General features: G+C 36.6%; 1 protein-coding gene across 2 annotated transcripts in view; it reads right to left on the bottom strand.

Annotated features, from left to right (window-relative positions):
* Positions 1-16,275, bottom strand: part of USP9X (ubiquitin specific peptidase 9 X-linked) — a 99,547-nt gene that overhangs the window by 53,144 nt on the left and 30,128 nt on the right. For both annotated transcript variants that reach the window (XM_052674321.1, XM_052674322.1), the window contains exons 5-13: positions 12,890-13,002; positions 11,912-12,130; positions 10,694-10,809; positions 10,189-10,440; positions 9,974-10,112; positions 8,599-8,751; positions 3,321-3,425; positions 2,764-2,970; positions 1,783-1,919 (exon numbers count right to left, since the gene is read on the bottom strand). In XM_052674321.1, coding sequence (XP_052530281.1) covers positions 1,783-1,919; positions 2,764-2,970; positions 3,321-3,425; positions 8,599-8,751; positions 9,974-10,112; positions 10,189-10,440; positions 10,694-10,809; positions 11,912-12,130; positions 12,890-13,002 — 1,441 coding nt within the window. The remainder of the gene's footprint in view (positions 1-1,782; positions 1,920-2,763; positions 2,971-3,320; positions 3,426-8,598; positions 8,752-9,973; positions 10,113-10,188; positions 10,441-10,693; positions 10,810-11,911; positions 12,131-12,889; positions 13,003-16,275) is intronic.

Here is a 16,275-nt window from a genome sequence, read left to right as displayed (position 1 = left end):
ACATGGATAACAGAATGAACATTGCATGCAGAAAGCTCAGTGAAATGATTCTGAGACAGACTGAAACATGTTTGTGACAATTATTTTCAATCCAAATTCTAAAAGGATGATAGAAATTAAAGTTCTAAGCTGCTAAATATTAGACTGCATGCATTAGAATTTCCAAACGGTATCAATGTTAAGAGTTATCAGAAAGTTCAGAGGATTGAAAAGTCATTAATTACTTTAAAAAGATGTTTTCACTCACTGTATTGTCTGAGTCACCATTGCAGTAACATCTGACTAAAGAATTCCCTCAAATGTATCTTGCTAATAAGGGCTTCTTCACAAGAAGAGATATATGTCCCTCAATTAAAAAACCTTTATTTCAAAGTTTGTTTTCCAACCACATATTTTCAAATTCTGCATAAGACTGATATTTTACTTTGTGAAGGTTTCCTTGAAACGTGACAAATGGACACATGATCTCACAAATGGACAGTAATCTAACTGCTTGACTTACAAGGAGACTGAATTTTTACAGTAAAAAGAGAAGTTAGGTTCTTTCCACGATTAATTTGGAGCAGAAACTCAATTGGTGCTTTGAATGAGCTCTACTTCAGTAAATTAAAGCAAAGCTTCTTTGTTACAGCATCGTACCAAGAACTGCCTCACTTGAACAGGTACCACAAGTAACAAGATAGCTACAATTCCCCTAGATCTTCAAGAACGTAACAGTTTAAGGACTCTAAGACACAAAAAAGCAGACTTATGTCCTAGTAAGTTGGTAACTTTGTGACCTTGCTAGAAAAATTCAAAAGATCATTAATGAAAAGCTGTAAAGGATTAGAATATCATGAATACAAGAAATACTGTAAACTAAATTAATAAAGAAGCCTTTAATAGCTAGAAAAACAATGTTATCACAGGTCCTTTAAATTAGTATCAGTAAAAAGTAGTGCTGGCTAAATAGAAGGCTTGGGTTTTTTTTTCTTCCTTGATCTTTCTTGTAAGCAGACAATAATATTGTCTTGAATAATTTACCTGCTTACAAAAAATTAAAACAAAAGAATTATGCAACATTATTGACTCCCGTGGCTATAAAAAAAATTCTCAATTTCAGTGGTGAGAGAGAATATAGTGTAATGAAACCCAGCTCCTACATATTATCAAGTCCAAACTTTTTTTTTTTTTTAATTTACACACAAAATAATGTTTATTGTTTATACGTTGTGTACTAATTTCACTTTAGGCATAGAAGTCCATAAACAACACATCTACCATTCTAAAAATGAATAAAAGCGTGTTTGAAAAAAAAATGCTAGCTTTCTTACTAAACACTGTGTGTTTGAATGCTGTCTATATATACATTAAAATAAACCCAAAAGCATCTTCAAATACAAATGATTTAACTCAAGTTCTCCCTACCTCCATAAAGAAAAAAAAAAGCCTGTAAAGAATTGATCATCCTTACCTTTTCAACTTACAAGGGACATAGAATTACAGAACTGCAGGGGCTGGAAGAGACAACTAGAGATCATGTAGCCCAGCTCCCCCTGCCAAAGCAGGCTCCCTAAAACAGGTTACACAGGTAGGCATCCAGGTGGTCTTGAGTATCTCCAGAGAAGGAGACTCCACAACTTCTTCGGGCAGCCTGTTCCACTGCTCCATCACCCTCACTGTGAAGAAGCTCTTACACACATCTGGGCGGAACTTCCTATGCTTCAATTTGTTGATGTTTCCCCTTGCCCTGTCACCATGCACTGCTGAAGAGACAGTTCTGTACTTGCATTTCATTCTTACCTCAAGTTTTGTGGTGCTTCACCAAACAAACTGCAAATTTCTCTAATCTGTTTCAGTGCAGGAATGACCCATTTGTCATTTGTGCGAAGCTCTTCTATAAAACGATCTATCCACTGGATCTTCTGTGTATCTCGATCCTTAAAGAACAAGTGTTTGCAATTAAGTGCATCTCAAAAACCATAATCATCCCCCCTACTTACCTGCTTCTAACACAAAATACGCACAGCTATGCAATACTACATTCAACTGAGCTCTGAAGCATACATTTGTAAGATAAACCAAAGAGGACTGCATGCTAGGAAGATACTACCATGATACAGTATCTCTGCCTGCTATATCCACTCAAGCACTTACATTTAAGAAAAAGTATAGCCATATAGGATCAATGGTCTTAAATTAATTTTTCTTCTTCTTTCACTTATTTCTACTGATTGGTCAGACTAAATTGCTACAAAATACCAAGAAACAATAAGGAGCTGTTTCTTAACTAAGAAAAAAGCATGTCAATGGCTGTTAAAAAAAAAAAAAAACAGTAGTAGTTTTCAGTGTCTGTTGCTAGGCCTTTTCTGGTATTAGGTAAGGCATGTAAGGACTTATTGAAAAGACAAGTTAGTATAGAAGTTTGGGGAATAGCAAAGATAGAAGACATCTCCCTCTCTAATTCAGAAGATGAATGGAGAGATGCTTCTCCTACTTACTTTGATTGGGTTCTTGGCAATTCACATATGGTTATTATAGTATATTGCTGCTTTAGTAGTTGCACACAAGACAGGAAAATCTCTATTTCACTCTCCAATTCAAGCCACAAGTGTGCTATTTAAAATACATTGTCACATTTTAAGAAATGCCTGAATATTCATTCTTTCATTTCATTATAAAGAACTCTTTTATTAAATTATCAAATACCACAAACTTTCCACAGGGAGTAAAATGAAACTGTTAGTTAATGATTTCGCAACAAAATCATACCACATTACCCACCTGTGAACAGCTGTAATCTAAGATTTTAATATGGGCACTAAGAGCCTGGTCCATGATATCAACTGGTACGTCATCACTGTGAGCCAAATTCCACAGAAGGTTCAGCACTTTGTGTGCCATCACGCCGTCCTTGTCATCTTCTGCGAGACGACGGATTAACTCGAGTAGCTTCTCACGCTGTTTTTTGCTTGCATTTGTCCAACTTGCCTAAAGACAGATTTTACTCAATATGAAAACCGTGCTTTTTAATTTCATACATTATAATCTGAACTGTAAATACGAAGCAGAAAATAAAAAGATGCAACTATCAGCTGTCATATTTCTTTCGTTACAAATAATTGCAATGTGTAAGTCAAAATTGAGCAGTTCTAGCACTTACAGATAAGATGTACTCAACTTTGAGACTTTAAGGATCTTTAAATAAACATCACAGATACGCCTGTAAAACTTAACAATACACCACTAACTAGTTTATTAGTAGGCAAAACAGACTGGACATAGCTACTTCTTGGAAGTGCAACACATTTCCTGAATATAACCAAAACATGCATAGTTACCTTAAAACAATCGAACAAGTGATCAAGCTGTTCAGGAGAGAAATCCCAAGCTAATTTTGCAAGGAGGTCATGTACATTCTTTACAATGGCTTCATGTTTTCCTGCCTGTTAAGATAACAAAATCGATCAACATCTGTAACAATTAATATTTAGTAATTAATATTATTACTAAGACATCCTCTTATTAAGTACTAACATATCCTCTATTGTTTTTACAAGAAGGCCATCTGTAGTGGCTAGCAAGAACGTCCAGTGCTGTGGGCAAACTGGTACTGACTTCACTGGAAATCACAGTATTTGGATTTATTTGGTACGTAAGTATTCAAGTGCATGCACTGCAAATGCGTATTTACTTTGTAAGAGGAATACTGCATCATCGCAGCATTCATTTTTAAATCATGACAGGATAGTAAAAGAAAGTTTGTAAGTGTATTTTAATTTACAAATAAATATTTTAACACAGTTTTTTCTTAAGTATTCAAAACCTGCTTTAATGTATTTCACTGAATTTAAGCTGTAAAACAATTTTTAGTATTTCTGAAATATTTCCTTTGTGCTAGCAGTTTCATTAACAACTTGTTAGAAGATAGCATCTTGAAATGAAGCAGAACCTTATAACTTTATAAAATATAGCAACTGAACTACTACTGTCAAGGTGTTGAGTTATATACTTGGTAGCATTTTTAATCAGTTTGTGTATCATCATTTTGACATTTAAGGAGGAAGAAAAAAATGGCTGACTTTTAACACTGTGCGAGTTTTCCTTCAATTCCCAGTAGGATAAATGCATTCCATACTTTGCATCTGCACTCATGAAAAACAACTTTAGACCGTGTGAATCAACAGCTGATTTATTGTAGAAAAACTTCCTCTAAGCAGAGAATAAAAATTAAAAACATACATAGAAAAAAACAACCCTCTGATGCAATTAGTCCAGTACAATATTAAAAATGGATGCATAAGCAGTTTTGAAAATCATTTAAAGCTCGCATCAGTGGTTAAAAACAGCAGAAAATAAACTAATACGCTGTGTCTTAGAAATCTCAACTGTGTGCCCTACATTTACCAAAAAAAGCTGTAACATTTATTTCTGTGTCAGATTAGGAGAAAGGGAATTACTAAACCAGTTGCAGCACTCAATTTTGAGATCATCTGCTTTTTTTTTTTTTCCCCTCTTTCATCAGGCTGCTTTGTGGATAGAAAGAAAAATGAACAGCATACAAAACTGGAAGAGCATCTCTAGATTGACATATGAAAGAAGTATCACTGAGCTGTGTAACACAGGAGGAGATAAGGAATCCAGAGTGTGACCCTGTGAACTTGCTGTATGGAAACAGGGAAGCCTAAAGCTCTAGTTAAATACTTTGGAGTATCAGTAATGAAACTTTTATTCCTTGTCCAACTGGATGGATTCTTGCAGGGGCTGCAATTTCATGCCTGCCTTTAGATACATCAACATTATTCTTCAAATCCAATATACTTTGATTTTGAGTGCTGATTTTTTAAGACAATGGAAAACATCAGTAAAACGTATGCTGCCTTCTAAAGCCAGAAGTTGCATGCTTTTATTACTTCTCATGAACTTTTATTTATTTATTTATTTATTTATTATAAATAAATAAGAATTTATTTAAATTCTTATTGTATGCTGAGATTCTCAGAGCACTTCTATATCATTAATTGTATATTTGTACCTGCTCAACCTCTAAACCTAAACAAAAACATAATGGCTCCAGTCTGAAAGCAGAACCACATCAGTACTGCACTGAGTCAGAGTTAAAATAGCCTGCCTGCTATATAAAGCTACCGAGTAAATCAACTCCTCACTACTGACTTTTGTGCTCCACCTGCTCTGAGAAGCACTTATTTAATAAGAACTTATAAATATGTACAGTAATGAAGAGGGAAAAAAAAAATCATTCCATATTAGCAGATTTATTCTTACCCCCTTATCTGATTTAATTCCATGGGCAAAGCCACGGTGAAAACATCTACCTGAATAAGGCCTACTGAATCCCAATTTCAATGGAAAAAAAAAAAAAAAAAAAGCTAGACAAACCTGCAAGTGCACCGTGGCAACTATCTAACAGAAAGCAAAAAAGGAATGAGCAGAGCACGCCAAATATTTGAGGGCATGAAAGATTTATTCCTGAACTTATTTTGCAACTGCTGGAGTGTACTTCCCCTATCTTTCAAGGGTTGCTAAACATGCTCACACTCTTCTGGAACAACATAAGCATGGCTTAAACTAGCTTATCCATACATCCCAAATTTCAGGGGCACTAAGCAATAATATTTAACTGCTTGGAAAATTTTTTCCAAATTTCAGTTACTTTTTCCTATAGCAGGTGAGGCTCTAATAAAGCTAATACAAGTCTACTAGTAGTATAATTACTTTTTTAAGTCTTTCCTTCTGCCAAGATAGTTTGGAAACTTCTACAGACCACAAGCAAAAGCAAATAGTATGGTCATAGACCTTCATTCAAGTGATCCACATACTACTTTAAGCTACATTTTTTAATTTCCTGAATGACATTTGGGGATAACTACGGGAAAAAAAGAAAAAAGAAAAAAAAAAAAAAATCTCCTTGCCTGTGCAGTTACTATAGAATCATAGAATCACCAAGGTTGGAAAAGACCTAAAAGATCATCCAGTCCAACCGTTCACCTATTCCCAATAGCTCCCACTAAACCATGTCCCTCAATACAACATCCAGTCTTTCCTTGAACACCCCCAAGCTCGGTGACTCCACCACCTCCCTGGGCAGTCCATTCCAGTGCCTGACCACCCTTTCTGAAAAGCAATACTTCCTCATGTCCAGCCTGAATCTCCCCTGCCGTAGCTTGAAACCATTCCCCCTGGTCCTATCACTAATGACACGAGAGAAGAAGCTGACCCCCAGCTCACTACAACTCCCTTCAGGTAGTTATAGAGCGCAGTAAGGTCTCACCTGAGCCTCCAGACTGAACCCAGCTCCTTCAGCTGCTCCTCATAAGCCCTGTGCTCCAGACCCCTCACCAGCTTTGTTGCCTTTCTTTGAACCCGCTCCAGGGCCTCAATGTCTTTCTTACAGTGTGGGGCTGGAAACTGGACACAGTACTTGAGATGTGGCCTCACCAGAGCTGAGCATAGGGGGACAATCCTTCCCTGTTCCTGCTGTCAACACCATTACTGATGCAAACCAGGATGCCTCTGGCCTTCTTGGCCACCTGGGCACACTGCTGGCTCATGTTCAGCCGAGCATCAATCAATACCCCCAGGTCCATTTCCTCTATGCAGTCTTCCAGCCACTCTCCCTCAAGCCTGTTGCATTGCCTGGGGTTGTGCAGGACCCAGCATTTGGTCTTGCTGAACCTCATCCCATTGACCTCAGCTCAGGTATCCAGCCTGAAACACCAGAAATCTGAAAAAAAATCAACCCTTCACTATGTTACCTGGAGTACCAAGTAGTTTAAAAGTAACCTGAAAGTGACATGCGTGAAAACAGGGACACCTGGGCAAATTCATTTAAGTCAAAGAGAACAGTGTTCAGAAGAGCGTGAAGACAAGGAAAGAAGGGATATACTATCACTCAGTTCCTGTATTAGCTCTCTGTCTTCAAACCAGGATGTAGCCTTCCTTCCTATAGTAGAAATGATATTAGGTCTTACACAATTATATTTAGAGTTTTACTATAAATATATCCTTGTTCACAAATAAATTCACTGATGCTTATTGCTATCCTAAAACTACCCTTTATTTTCTGACTACTCAACATCTAATTATTATTTTGTCCTTTTAACTGCCCTTTATGTAAACTAACTTCACGCAGTACACACAACTAAGAAGTCCAGCCTCAATGATCATTTAAGTGAACAAGTAAATATTCCAAAATTTACAATTTTTGAAAAAAAAAAAAAAAAAAAACCAAAAAAAAAAACCAAAAAAAACCCAAAAAACCCACAAACAGAACAACCCAATTATCAGAACACAGATCAAAGAACTTGCTGTTAAACAAGATCTAGAACAATTGTTATTATAAGCCTTATTTCCCTTCACAGGGAAAAAGCTGTACAACTGTGGTGAATTTACAGAACAACACATTCTTGATGTATTTTAAAACATTAAATCCTCATCTGTATATATATATATACACACACACACACACACACACACACATATATACATTTTTTCAATAACTTAGACTTTGCTCAAGCTTGAGGGTTTCTAAACACTTAATAAAAAAAACCCACACTGAAAAACATTAAAACATATCATTTAGGGCATTATCCAAATGCCTCAGTGAGAGGCACAGGGCATCAGCTACATCTCCAGCAAGCCTGTTCCAGTGTTTGACCACCCTCATGGAAAAGAAGTTGTTCCTAACATCCAGTCTGATGCAACTTTGAGCCACTCTCAAGCATCTTGTCACTAGAAAACATGAGGGAAAGATGAGTACCTCTCTCCCCACTTGCCCTGCTCAGAAAAGGAGAGAACACTGAAGAACTCTGAGCAAGTCCAGTGCCCTTAGCTTCTTCTCATAACACATGCCTTCCAGCTGTTTTATCAGCTTTGTTGCCTTCCTCTGGACACAGTTAAGTATCTTTTTGTTGTTGTTGTTTTTTGTTTTTTGTTTTTAAACTATTGAGCTCAGAATTGCAAAAAACACTCCAAGTGGGGCTGCAGAAATGCAGAAGAACAGCATCATCCAGTAACAAACAATCATTTTCCCTAAACCTCCTCCTGCCATTAACACAATTTAAAAAGCTTTCCTTGCTCTCTAGAACATCACCAGCCAGACTTAACTCTGGTTGAGCTTTGGCCTTTGTTTTCTTCCTGCAAGTATAAATTGCAGCTCTGTAATCTTCCTGTGTGGCCTGACATTGATTAGAGAGATCATACATTTTCTTTAACTGCTTGAATTCCAAGTAGAGTCCCGTTTGCCAAGATGGTCTTCTGTCCCATTTACTTGACTTACAGCATGTGGGACTGCCCGATCCTGTGCTTCTAAAAGGTACTCTTAAGTAACCAGCACTTGTGGACCTGAGCCATAAAAACTGATTCCTAGAGGACACAGCTCTCTGAAGACTTTACTTACATGCGCAGTTGATCTCCTTTACTGAACACATTTGAGAAGATAGAATCTGAGACAGAAAATCCCAAAAACAAACACTATTTGATTGCAGATTTTTCTTAAGTTTTGTCTAATACCAGTCATAAGAAGCACAAGTCATCTCAGATCATGACACAGAACAAGTTTACTCCTGCATCGGAGTGGACTACAGCTTAATACTTTACCTGTGCAGCCCAAATGTTGTCAAGATCCTGCAAAGTAAGGGCTTTTTCTTTGATGACAAAACGAAGAATCTTCTCTAACTTCTCTACATATTGAGGTTGATGAAGACTATCTCTCAACACAATTGATAAAATATTATTCTGCTGGATCCATTCCTGATTATAAAAAGAAAGTAGTGTCATCTCGAATTACTCAAGTGCTACTAATAATATTTAGGCTAAAAAGAAAAAGTTCACTCTGTTACATATTAATGTTTTTATACACAATGTTCCAATTGGGAAAAGCTATGAAGATGCAGTCAAGAAGGTGTTTATATCTAATTTTCTCTTAAAAAAAAGAATCAGTGTTAATAATAATTGAATTAGAGGCAAATATTCAAGCAATATTTAAGTAGATGCATTTTTCCCAGTGGTGTAATTGCCTGAAAATAGCTTCATACACCAATTGAAGTAAAGCAGCATTCTAATGTCAGAAAACAAGTGTTGTATCAAATACTGTATCCTTGACTACAGAAGAAAAGCATTCAATCTAGTCTCATAAAACCCTGAAATCTAGATATTTTTACTTGAAAACAGAGGCCTTGTCTGAGATGACTAACTACAAGGAATGTGTGAAAAAATCATTTCCTTCTATTTATTGAAAAGGTCAAATTTTGCAATAATTTCTTTTTTTGCCAGCAGTTCTTCTGCAGATTACAGGCCAGTAACTAGCTACGATGTTGACCAATGGTGAAAAAATAACTTCAAGTTCCACAAAGTTTAAAAGAAGAATTAAATTCTTAACTTCATACACTCTCATTTTATTAGTTAGCCACATGCACACACAAGCGCAGAAGGATATCTGAAGTATCTGAATATTACACAATCACAAAAGGGGATGTCTAGAGTTTCCTTTATCAAAGAATATGAATCAACATTTTATTTTTTACACATTTCAACTTCTGAAAAATGAAATGCAGAATGATTACTCAGAATTCTGTCTAGAAAAAAAATTATTTGATGCACAACAGGACTACATTCTTATTTCAACAAACATTTATTTAATGAATACCCACTTTTAGGTCTGGTGTCACTAAAGTTTCAAAAGATGAAACTGGTGTGATTCAGTTTTTTCATTTTCTTTTTAAACACTATATAGAAACCATGCTATTCAAGGATCTCTTTTTAATGCAGGATTTTTGTAGCACAGAAAATATTTAACACAAGTTTTGGAACAAATGCAGCAATTTTTAACAGAAAGACTACTGCTTAAATGACTTATTACCATGATGTTTAGAATATTACATAGCAAAATTAGCAGTGTGCAGGACCCATTCTACAGTTAAAGCAATAAGGAGGAAGAAAGTCTCCTCAATAATTTATGGGGAAGAGAACTTACTGCCATTCTTTCAGCTGTAAGCCATTCTTCCTCTTCAGGATTACCATGCCGGTGAGTATAATATGATACACTGGATATTACTTTGTTAACTTCATTTAGTGCATTCATTTTACCATTGAAAGAAGAAATTTGTAATAACCTGTAAGACAAATTGAATGTAGTTAGTGTGAAACAAACGTCAACAGCAGCATATCATATTAGGAGTAGCATCTTACCTAAGAATCATTTTTAACCTAAATATTTCTAAGTTTTTTACAGTTTCTTCTTGTCCTGGAACTCTTGAAGCTAAGTTCTTTAGAGATTTGATTATCATTGATAGAGCATCATTTTTGGCTTCATTCTTTGCTTCTTTTTTCAGTTCATCATCTGTTAGATTTTCTAAAAATTGTGGAACCATTTCTATAATTGGAAGGAAGTATTTTTTCACTGTATGCAATGTTAGAAATTCGTAACATTGTCCAAATGGCCTAAAAGGAAAGAAATAAAAAAATCAATCAAAATGCCACAATTAATAGTTGTGTAATATTAAGATAGTAAGGAGCAATTAATTCTAGAAATTCAAGTCTGCTTACTAACACACGAAATTAAAGGGATCTATTTAAAAAATAAGATGTGGCAAGAGAGTGCTTCAACGAAACACTAATTTTTATGCTAACTTCATATTTTTATTTAACATAGTTCAACTTTTCCAAATATGTAAAACATTCTTTAAAAACTTACTTGATGAGAGCTGCAATTATCTGAACATTCAGCGCTGATCCACTCATGAAGCGATCATGCAAGATCTGAAATCCATTTAATGTGCCAAATTTGTTGATAAGATCTACTAGCCAACCCTGCAATAATAACCAAAGATTATCTGACATTTATAAATAACTATGTAGGATTTCTTTCAAGTATCTACTGATAATCATGTTACTTTAAAAAAATGACTTATCACAGTAAGTTGCTAGAAAGTAACAGAATTGACAAGGAACTAGTTAATATAATTTAAATATTAAGTTTGAAGGAAATACTTAGAAATACTAACTTTCCCATTATCATAGAAAAGTACAAATGCTGTGTATTAGTTACTCAAGGTAACTTATCAAATATCCAAGAATAAACATGTCCGTATTTCAGGTCTGGCTGCTAAATTTCTACAGAAAATAGGTCAATTTTGGTATTCTTTTCCAGTCCTAGATGTGATAGTGCTGCATAACAACACAGCAAAAACACAAATAACATTCTTATTTATAAGACCCAGCAATGCAAGGAAGACCAAGGACACAGTTCTTTATCTTCTGCTCTAACATATCAATAGCTAGCAGTACTACAAGAAAAAAAAAAAAAAAAAAGAAAAGAAAAGAAAAAGAAAGCAAGCAACAAAATACAATTTAGTTAGCTCCTGAGTTTGCACCAATGCCACTTAAAACACAGTTCTAAAAAATCCAGACCCATGGCCTGAAACAGGTTACTAAACTGAATTGTCTGTTGAGAAAAACAAACAAAACAACAAAAAGCACAGCAAAACTATACTTGGGATCTATTAAAAAAAAAATCCCACGTTATTATTACATAACCCTCTTCTTAAAATATGGCATCTAAAAAAATCACAGGGAATGAGAAGTTACATCCACCACCCAGCAAACAGAAACAAGCCTAACAACACAGAAGGAACGGCACCGCAAAAGTTACGCCAGTTTATCACAAAAACACAACACAGTTCAGTGGTGGACCCATGACTGAAAGAGTTGTAAGGGCAAGTGTACATCAAACAATGACTTATTGGGGGTCAAAACCAGCAAAATTTTTTTGGCGATACAAAAAAAAATAACCCCACAAAAGTACTTCCCACCATGCCTCCCCCAGAAACACTTTTCTATGGCTACTGGATAGTTAGGTAACAGTAGGTAAATGAATATATTCAGTTTACCAGTTCTGAAAAAGCTGTCATACCTTTGGTGAGCGTGGGTCAGGAGGACGTGCATAAAGTTCATCTTCAGCAAGCTGGACTCCTGCAGGAACTGTTTCAGAGGGACGTGTACCATTGTATAGATGGAATTTGCAGTGAGGATTTAAGGCCATGGCAAGAAGTTCAAGAAGGGGAAACCAGTCTTGGGACAGCTTGGCCACACAGAGTTCTACTAGTCGATGAGTGTTGTTAATAATACATCTCTATTAAGAAAAAACAACACACCAATACAGACTATTCCAATACAACCTATAAACTCTGTAAGCTAGCTGCAAATGGTTCGGAGTTGCCTAAGAGTTTTACAACACCGTACTTAAAACTTTGTACTTCTTCCAATAAAGGCTTTGAACAAACTTAATCTGAATTTAGCAAAAAATTAATTTAGAAAAAAGACTAAAATATTTTTGGTTATTTAAGACACTTAGGAATCACCAACAAACTAGCAACTTTTCCTTCTTTCAGCCATTTCTGTCACAGATTTTAATTTGTTTATCAAGATCTTCAACACTTTCTCATACAGCACATGACCAGCTGTCCAAGAGATAGCTTTGAATATTAAAATAGCTGCCACAAATATCCAGAATTTAGTAGGCAGCTAAAGGCTTTTACTAAAAAAAGCAAGCCTTCTCATCCTAGCATGGACACAAAAATAAGTAGGTATCTAGACATCCATCCAAAGACAGCCCATTGAACAGGAGTTGCTCTACTGAACATACGAAGTTCAGTTTCTGCCAGCATCATCCCTTGTTTTATTTCCTTCCAAAAACGGCAGAGGCAGTAATATGACGAAAGATTATTTTCCCTCCAAAAGCCACGTATGTAAGAACTCTCCCACTTCTCTGTTGTGCTCATTTTTGACAGTGACATTCAGTCTCTGCTGTCGCCTCAACGTCACAAATGCAGCCTCCGTTCTCGTTTTAAAATCACTTGCTTTTCAAAACAAACAAAAAAAATCGACTTACATGGATTTCAAACTTCCAGCCACTCACTGCCTCATCAGTAAGGATTTTTGTGAAAGATATTGTCAACCCATCTCGAAAAAATCGCTGGCATGCTTCGCTTTTGACATCAAGGCCTATTTTAAAATACAAAAGAAACAAACAATTACGATATATGTAATTTCATTAGCTGTCATTAGCATGCGCTTACAAATACTGAAAGTAGTGATTTAGACAAAGGTTTGGTGATCAAAGTTTCAGAATTATTTTTAAAAGGGACGCCTTGTATGAAGCTAAACTTACATAAGCTTAAACATATAAAATATATGGTAAATTAATATTCTAGTAAAGACATTCAACAACTTCACTCCTCTAGTTAGTTTTTCAGTTATTTTAAAACCAATAGTTCTTGTTGTGCTTGTAACATCAGAGGTATAACAGCAAAAGTAAGAACAGTCTTTGCTTTTTACACCTCCATAATACGTGCATTTCACAGAATCACAGCATGGCCGGCGTTGGTAGGAAGTTCTGGAGGTCACAGGGCCCAACCCCTGCTCCAGTGGGGACACACAGAGAACAGTGTCTAAGACCATGTTCAGCAAGCTTTTGAAGACCTCCAGTGAGGAGACCCCACTGGGCACCCAGTGCCAGTGCTCTGTCATCTGCACAGAAGTCCTGCCTGGTGTTTAGACAGAGCGTTCTGTGTTCCAGTTAGCGGTGCCTCTTGTCCAGGCACTAGACACCATGGAAAAGCAGCTGGCTCAAGCTTCTTTGTACTTTCCTTTTGTACAAAGGGTCAAATACACATTGAAAACATTTCTCCAAGCCTTCTTCCCTTCAGCCTAAACAACCCAAATTCTCTCAGTCTCTCCTCACAGGAGAGGTGCTCCAGTTCCTTTATTATCTTGGTAGCCATCCACTGAGGTCTTTCCAGTATGTCCAGGTCTTTCTTGTACTGAAGGGCCCAGTACTCCAGGTGTGATCTCTGGGTTCTTGATGTACAAGTAAAATTCAGCAAGCAAAAAGGAGAAAGGGTAAGATCTGCTCAACTTCCCAGATGCAATTGATCTGCAGAATTAAACATTAATCTTTTTTTCTGCCACTGTCAACTGAAGTACAGTTTTCTGTAGTTCTGCTGCCAATATAACTTGATGAACCCAATATAACTAGATGCCAACACTGCCATAAATCTTTTCAATCCAATATGCATGAAATTTAAAATTAAGTACAAGTCCTCCATACTTTTCTTTTAGTTATTTAAAATGCTTAAGTTATTTAGAACTCAATATAAATCTGTATCTCCCTTTTAAAAGTTCAATTACAAAAAACAAAATAGGACTAACAGCCAACAGGAAAGCATATCCAACACGCATGAATACACACTGCAAACAAGAAAAGCCTCTGGGCACATTAAAGAAAACTGACCTGCTCACAGTTTCTCTACAGAACAAGTTTAATGTTCAATCAGGTAATTTTAGCATTCAATAAACCCACAGCACCCAGATTCACAAGAATTGCTGTCTTTTTCTCCTCCTCCACCCTTAACTTCTTAATACTTCCTGACAGTAAAGTTCTACTAGTTTCAAAGGACTGATTTGGCTTATCAAATCAAAAATTGTTCATGGTCACAAATAACTGTGCAACAGATGTTTTCAAGAGAAACTTCTGTACTGCATGTTATTACATCCCACAGAGTCTTTCCAAACTCTTGTAACAGTGTTTGTCAGCCTATACGTTTATGGTGGGTGCAGATCTCAAGCAGCTTGAGTAAAGCAAGAATCTTTGGAGAGCCATGTTGATAAAAGACACGACACACACTGTTAGCCAAGTATCAAAAATTCCACATTAACTTCCTATGCAACTCATAGTCTGGATGGCTGATAACCCTACTATGAAGTATAAAGAGCAACAATAAAAGGCCATAAACCACAACAACAAAATGACAAAAAGAGAACGCAAGAGATGGATACTGCCTCAAACTTTGGCATTTGCAAACAAAGAAATAAAACAAAGAACTTGACAAACTCAAGGGTGTAAACACTACAAATTCACCCTACACAAAGAAGAGGATAAGAGAAGCCACCCAACTCATTCAGTGTGGCCTAGAGGAAATGTTCCGTTCAAATCTAACAATGAATTTAATTCTTGAACACAAATTTAAAGCATGCCCTCAAGTTAATTTAATGCTCCCTTGAGTACAAGTGCAGCACTAACATCTCTCTTTCAAGCACCATCTCCTCCCACAGTGGGGGGCCAGCTTCAATCAGCAAGACTTTTCAAATCAGGTTCAAAGAACACTAAAATAGATTATGTTTCAAAAATGTATTGTCCTTTCTGTGTTTCAATGAAGTTGGAAAAAGAGGGAAGATGGAGAATCTCAGAACTTGTATGACTCCTAGATACATAGTCACCTTCTACCTCCTCTTACTGTGTTCCAAGCTCTTGAAATAACATATGGTACTCATGGAAGGATCCAGGGCTGGGTGTCTACAAGGACATGAGTATCAGGGTAACAGGAGTCTTAGAGACAGAGTAGAGTGGAAGAAGAAGCAATCAGCAATTCAAAGATACCAAGAAAAGAACCACTAGTTACATTAGTTACTTGCCATCTACTGTTTGAATCAGATTCAGTATTATCCCTAACTCAGAGGTAAGACCACAAGCAGCCTTTTTTGCCCATTCTTCAAATTCTGGGGACAGAGAAGGATAAGGAAGAAAATGGCTGAGAAGTGCAAGCACGCAGCACCAAGCTAAGTATTTAGAGAAAGGTGATGGAAATAGACGATGCAAAGAGAAAAAAGCAAGTATTATAAGGTGACGTGCAACATACAGTTATATGGAAGCTGTAATTAGGGGGACTGGAGGAGGAAAAGCTGGAGCATTTTGGAAAAGCAAAACCCCACGCACAGACAACCAGCTCCTCTCCAGTACACTGAACTAAATAACTTTGTAGCTGCAACCTCAGACCTAAGTTGGCTCCATGCATTGCCATGGCAACCTGAAGCTCCCCCTAGACCTGGAGTCTCAGACAGCGCAGCACACAAACCTTTCAGTGGCTTAACAAGGATACATCAGACCTTGCAGAATAGTGACCTGGAGCTAGTGAGCTCTGAGGAAAAGACACTTGTTCACAGATGCAGTGCATCCACATCACACTCAGATTCTTGCTGCTCTTTCTGCTCTTAATCAGCAGGAATACTTGAATCCTTTTACACCTGAGCATCACAGTGAACCTGCTGATCATTTTGCTCCACTGGTTCTAGCCCAACAAAACTGGCTAAGTTTTGGAACACAAGAGTACTCCAAGAAAATGCAGAATGTAGTTTCAGTAATGAACTCAAGGGTGGTCCCACAGAAATGCAGATGTTCATCCAGATAAAAGTTTATTTTTTTAAACATACTTTTAAGGA

The sequence above is a fragment of the Tympanuchus pallidicinctus genome, unplaced genomic scaffold, assembly GCF_026119805.1.
Source record: "Tympanuchus pallidicinctus isolate F22 unplaced genomic scaffold, pur_lepc_1.0 scaffold14, whole genome shotgun sequence".
Taxonomy (NCBI): Eukaryota; Metazoa; Chordata; class Aves; order Galliformes; family Phasianidae; genus Tympanuchus; species Tympanuchus pallidicinctus.
Note: the sequence above shows the minus strand (reverse complement) of the source record. Positions and strands in the feature narration are given on the sequence as shown.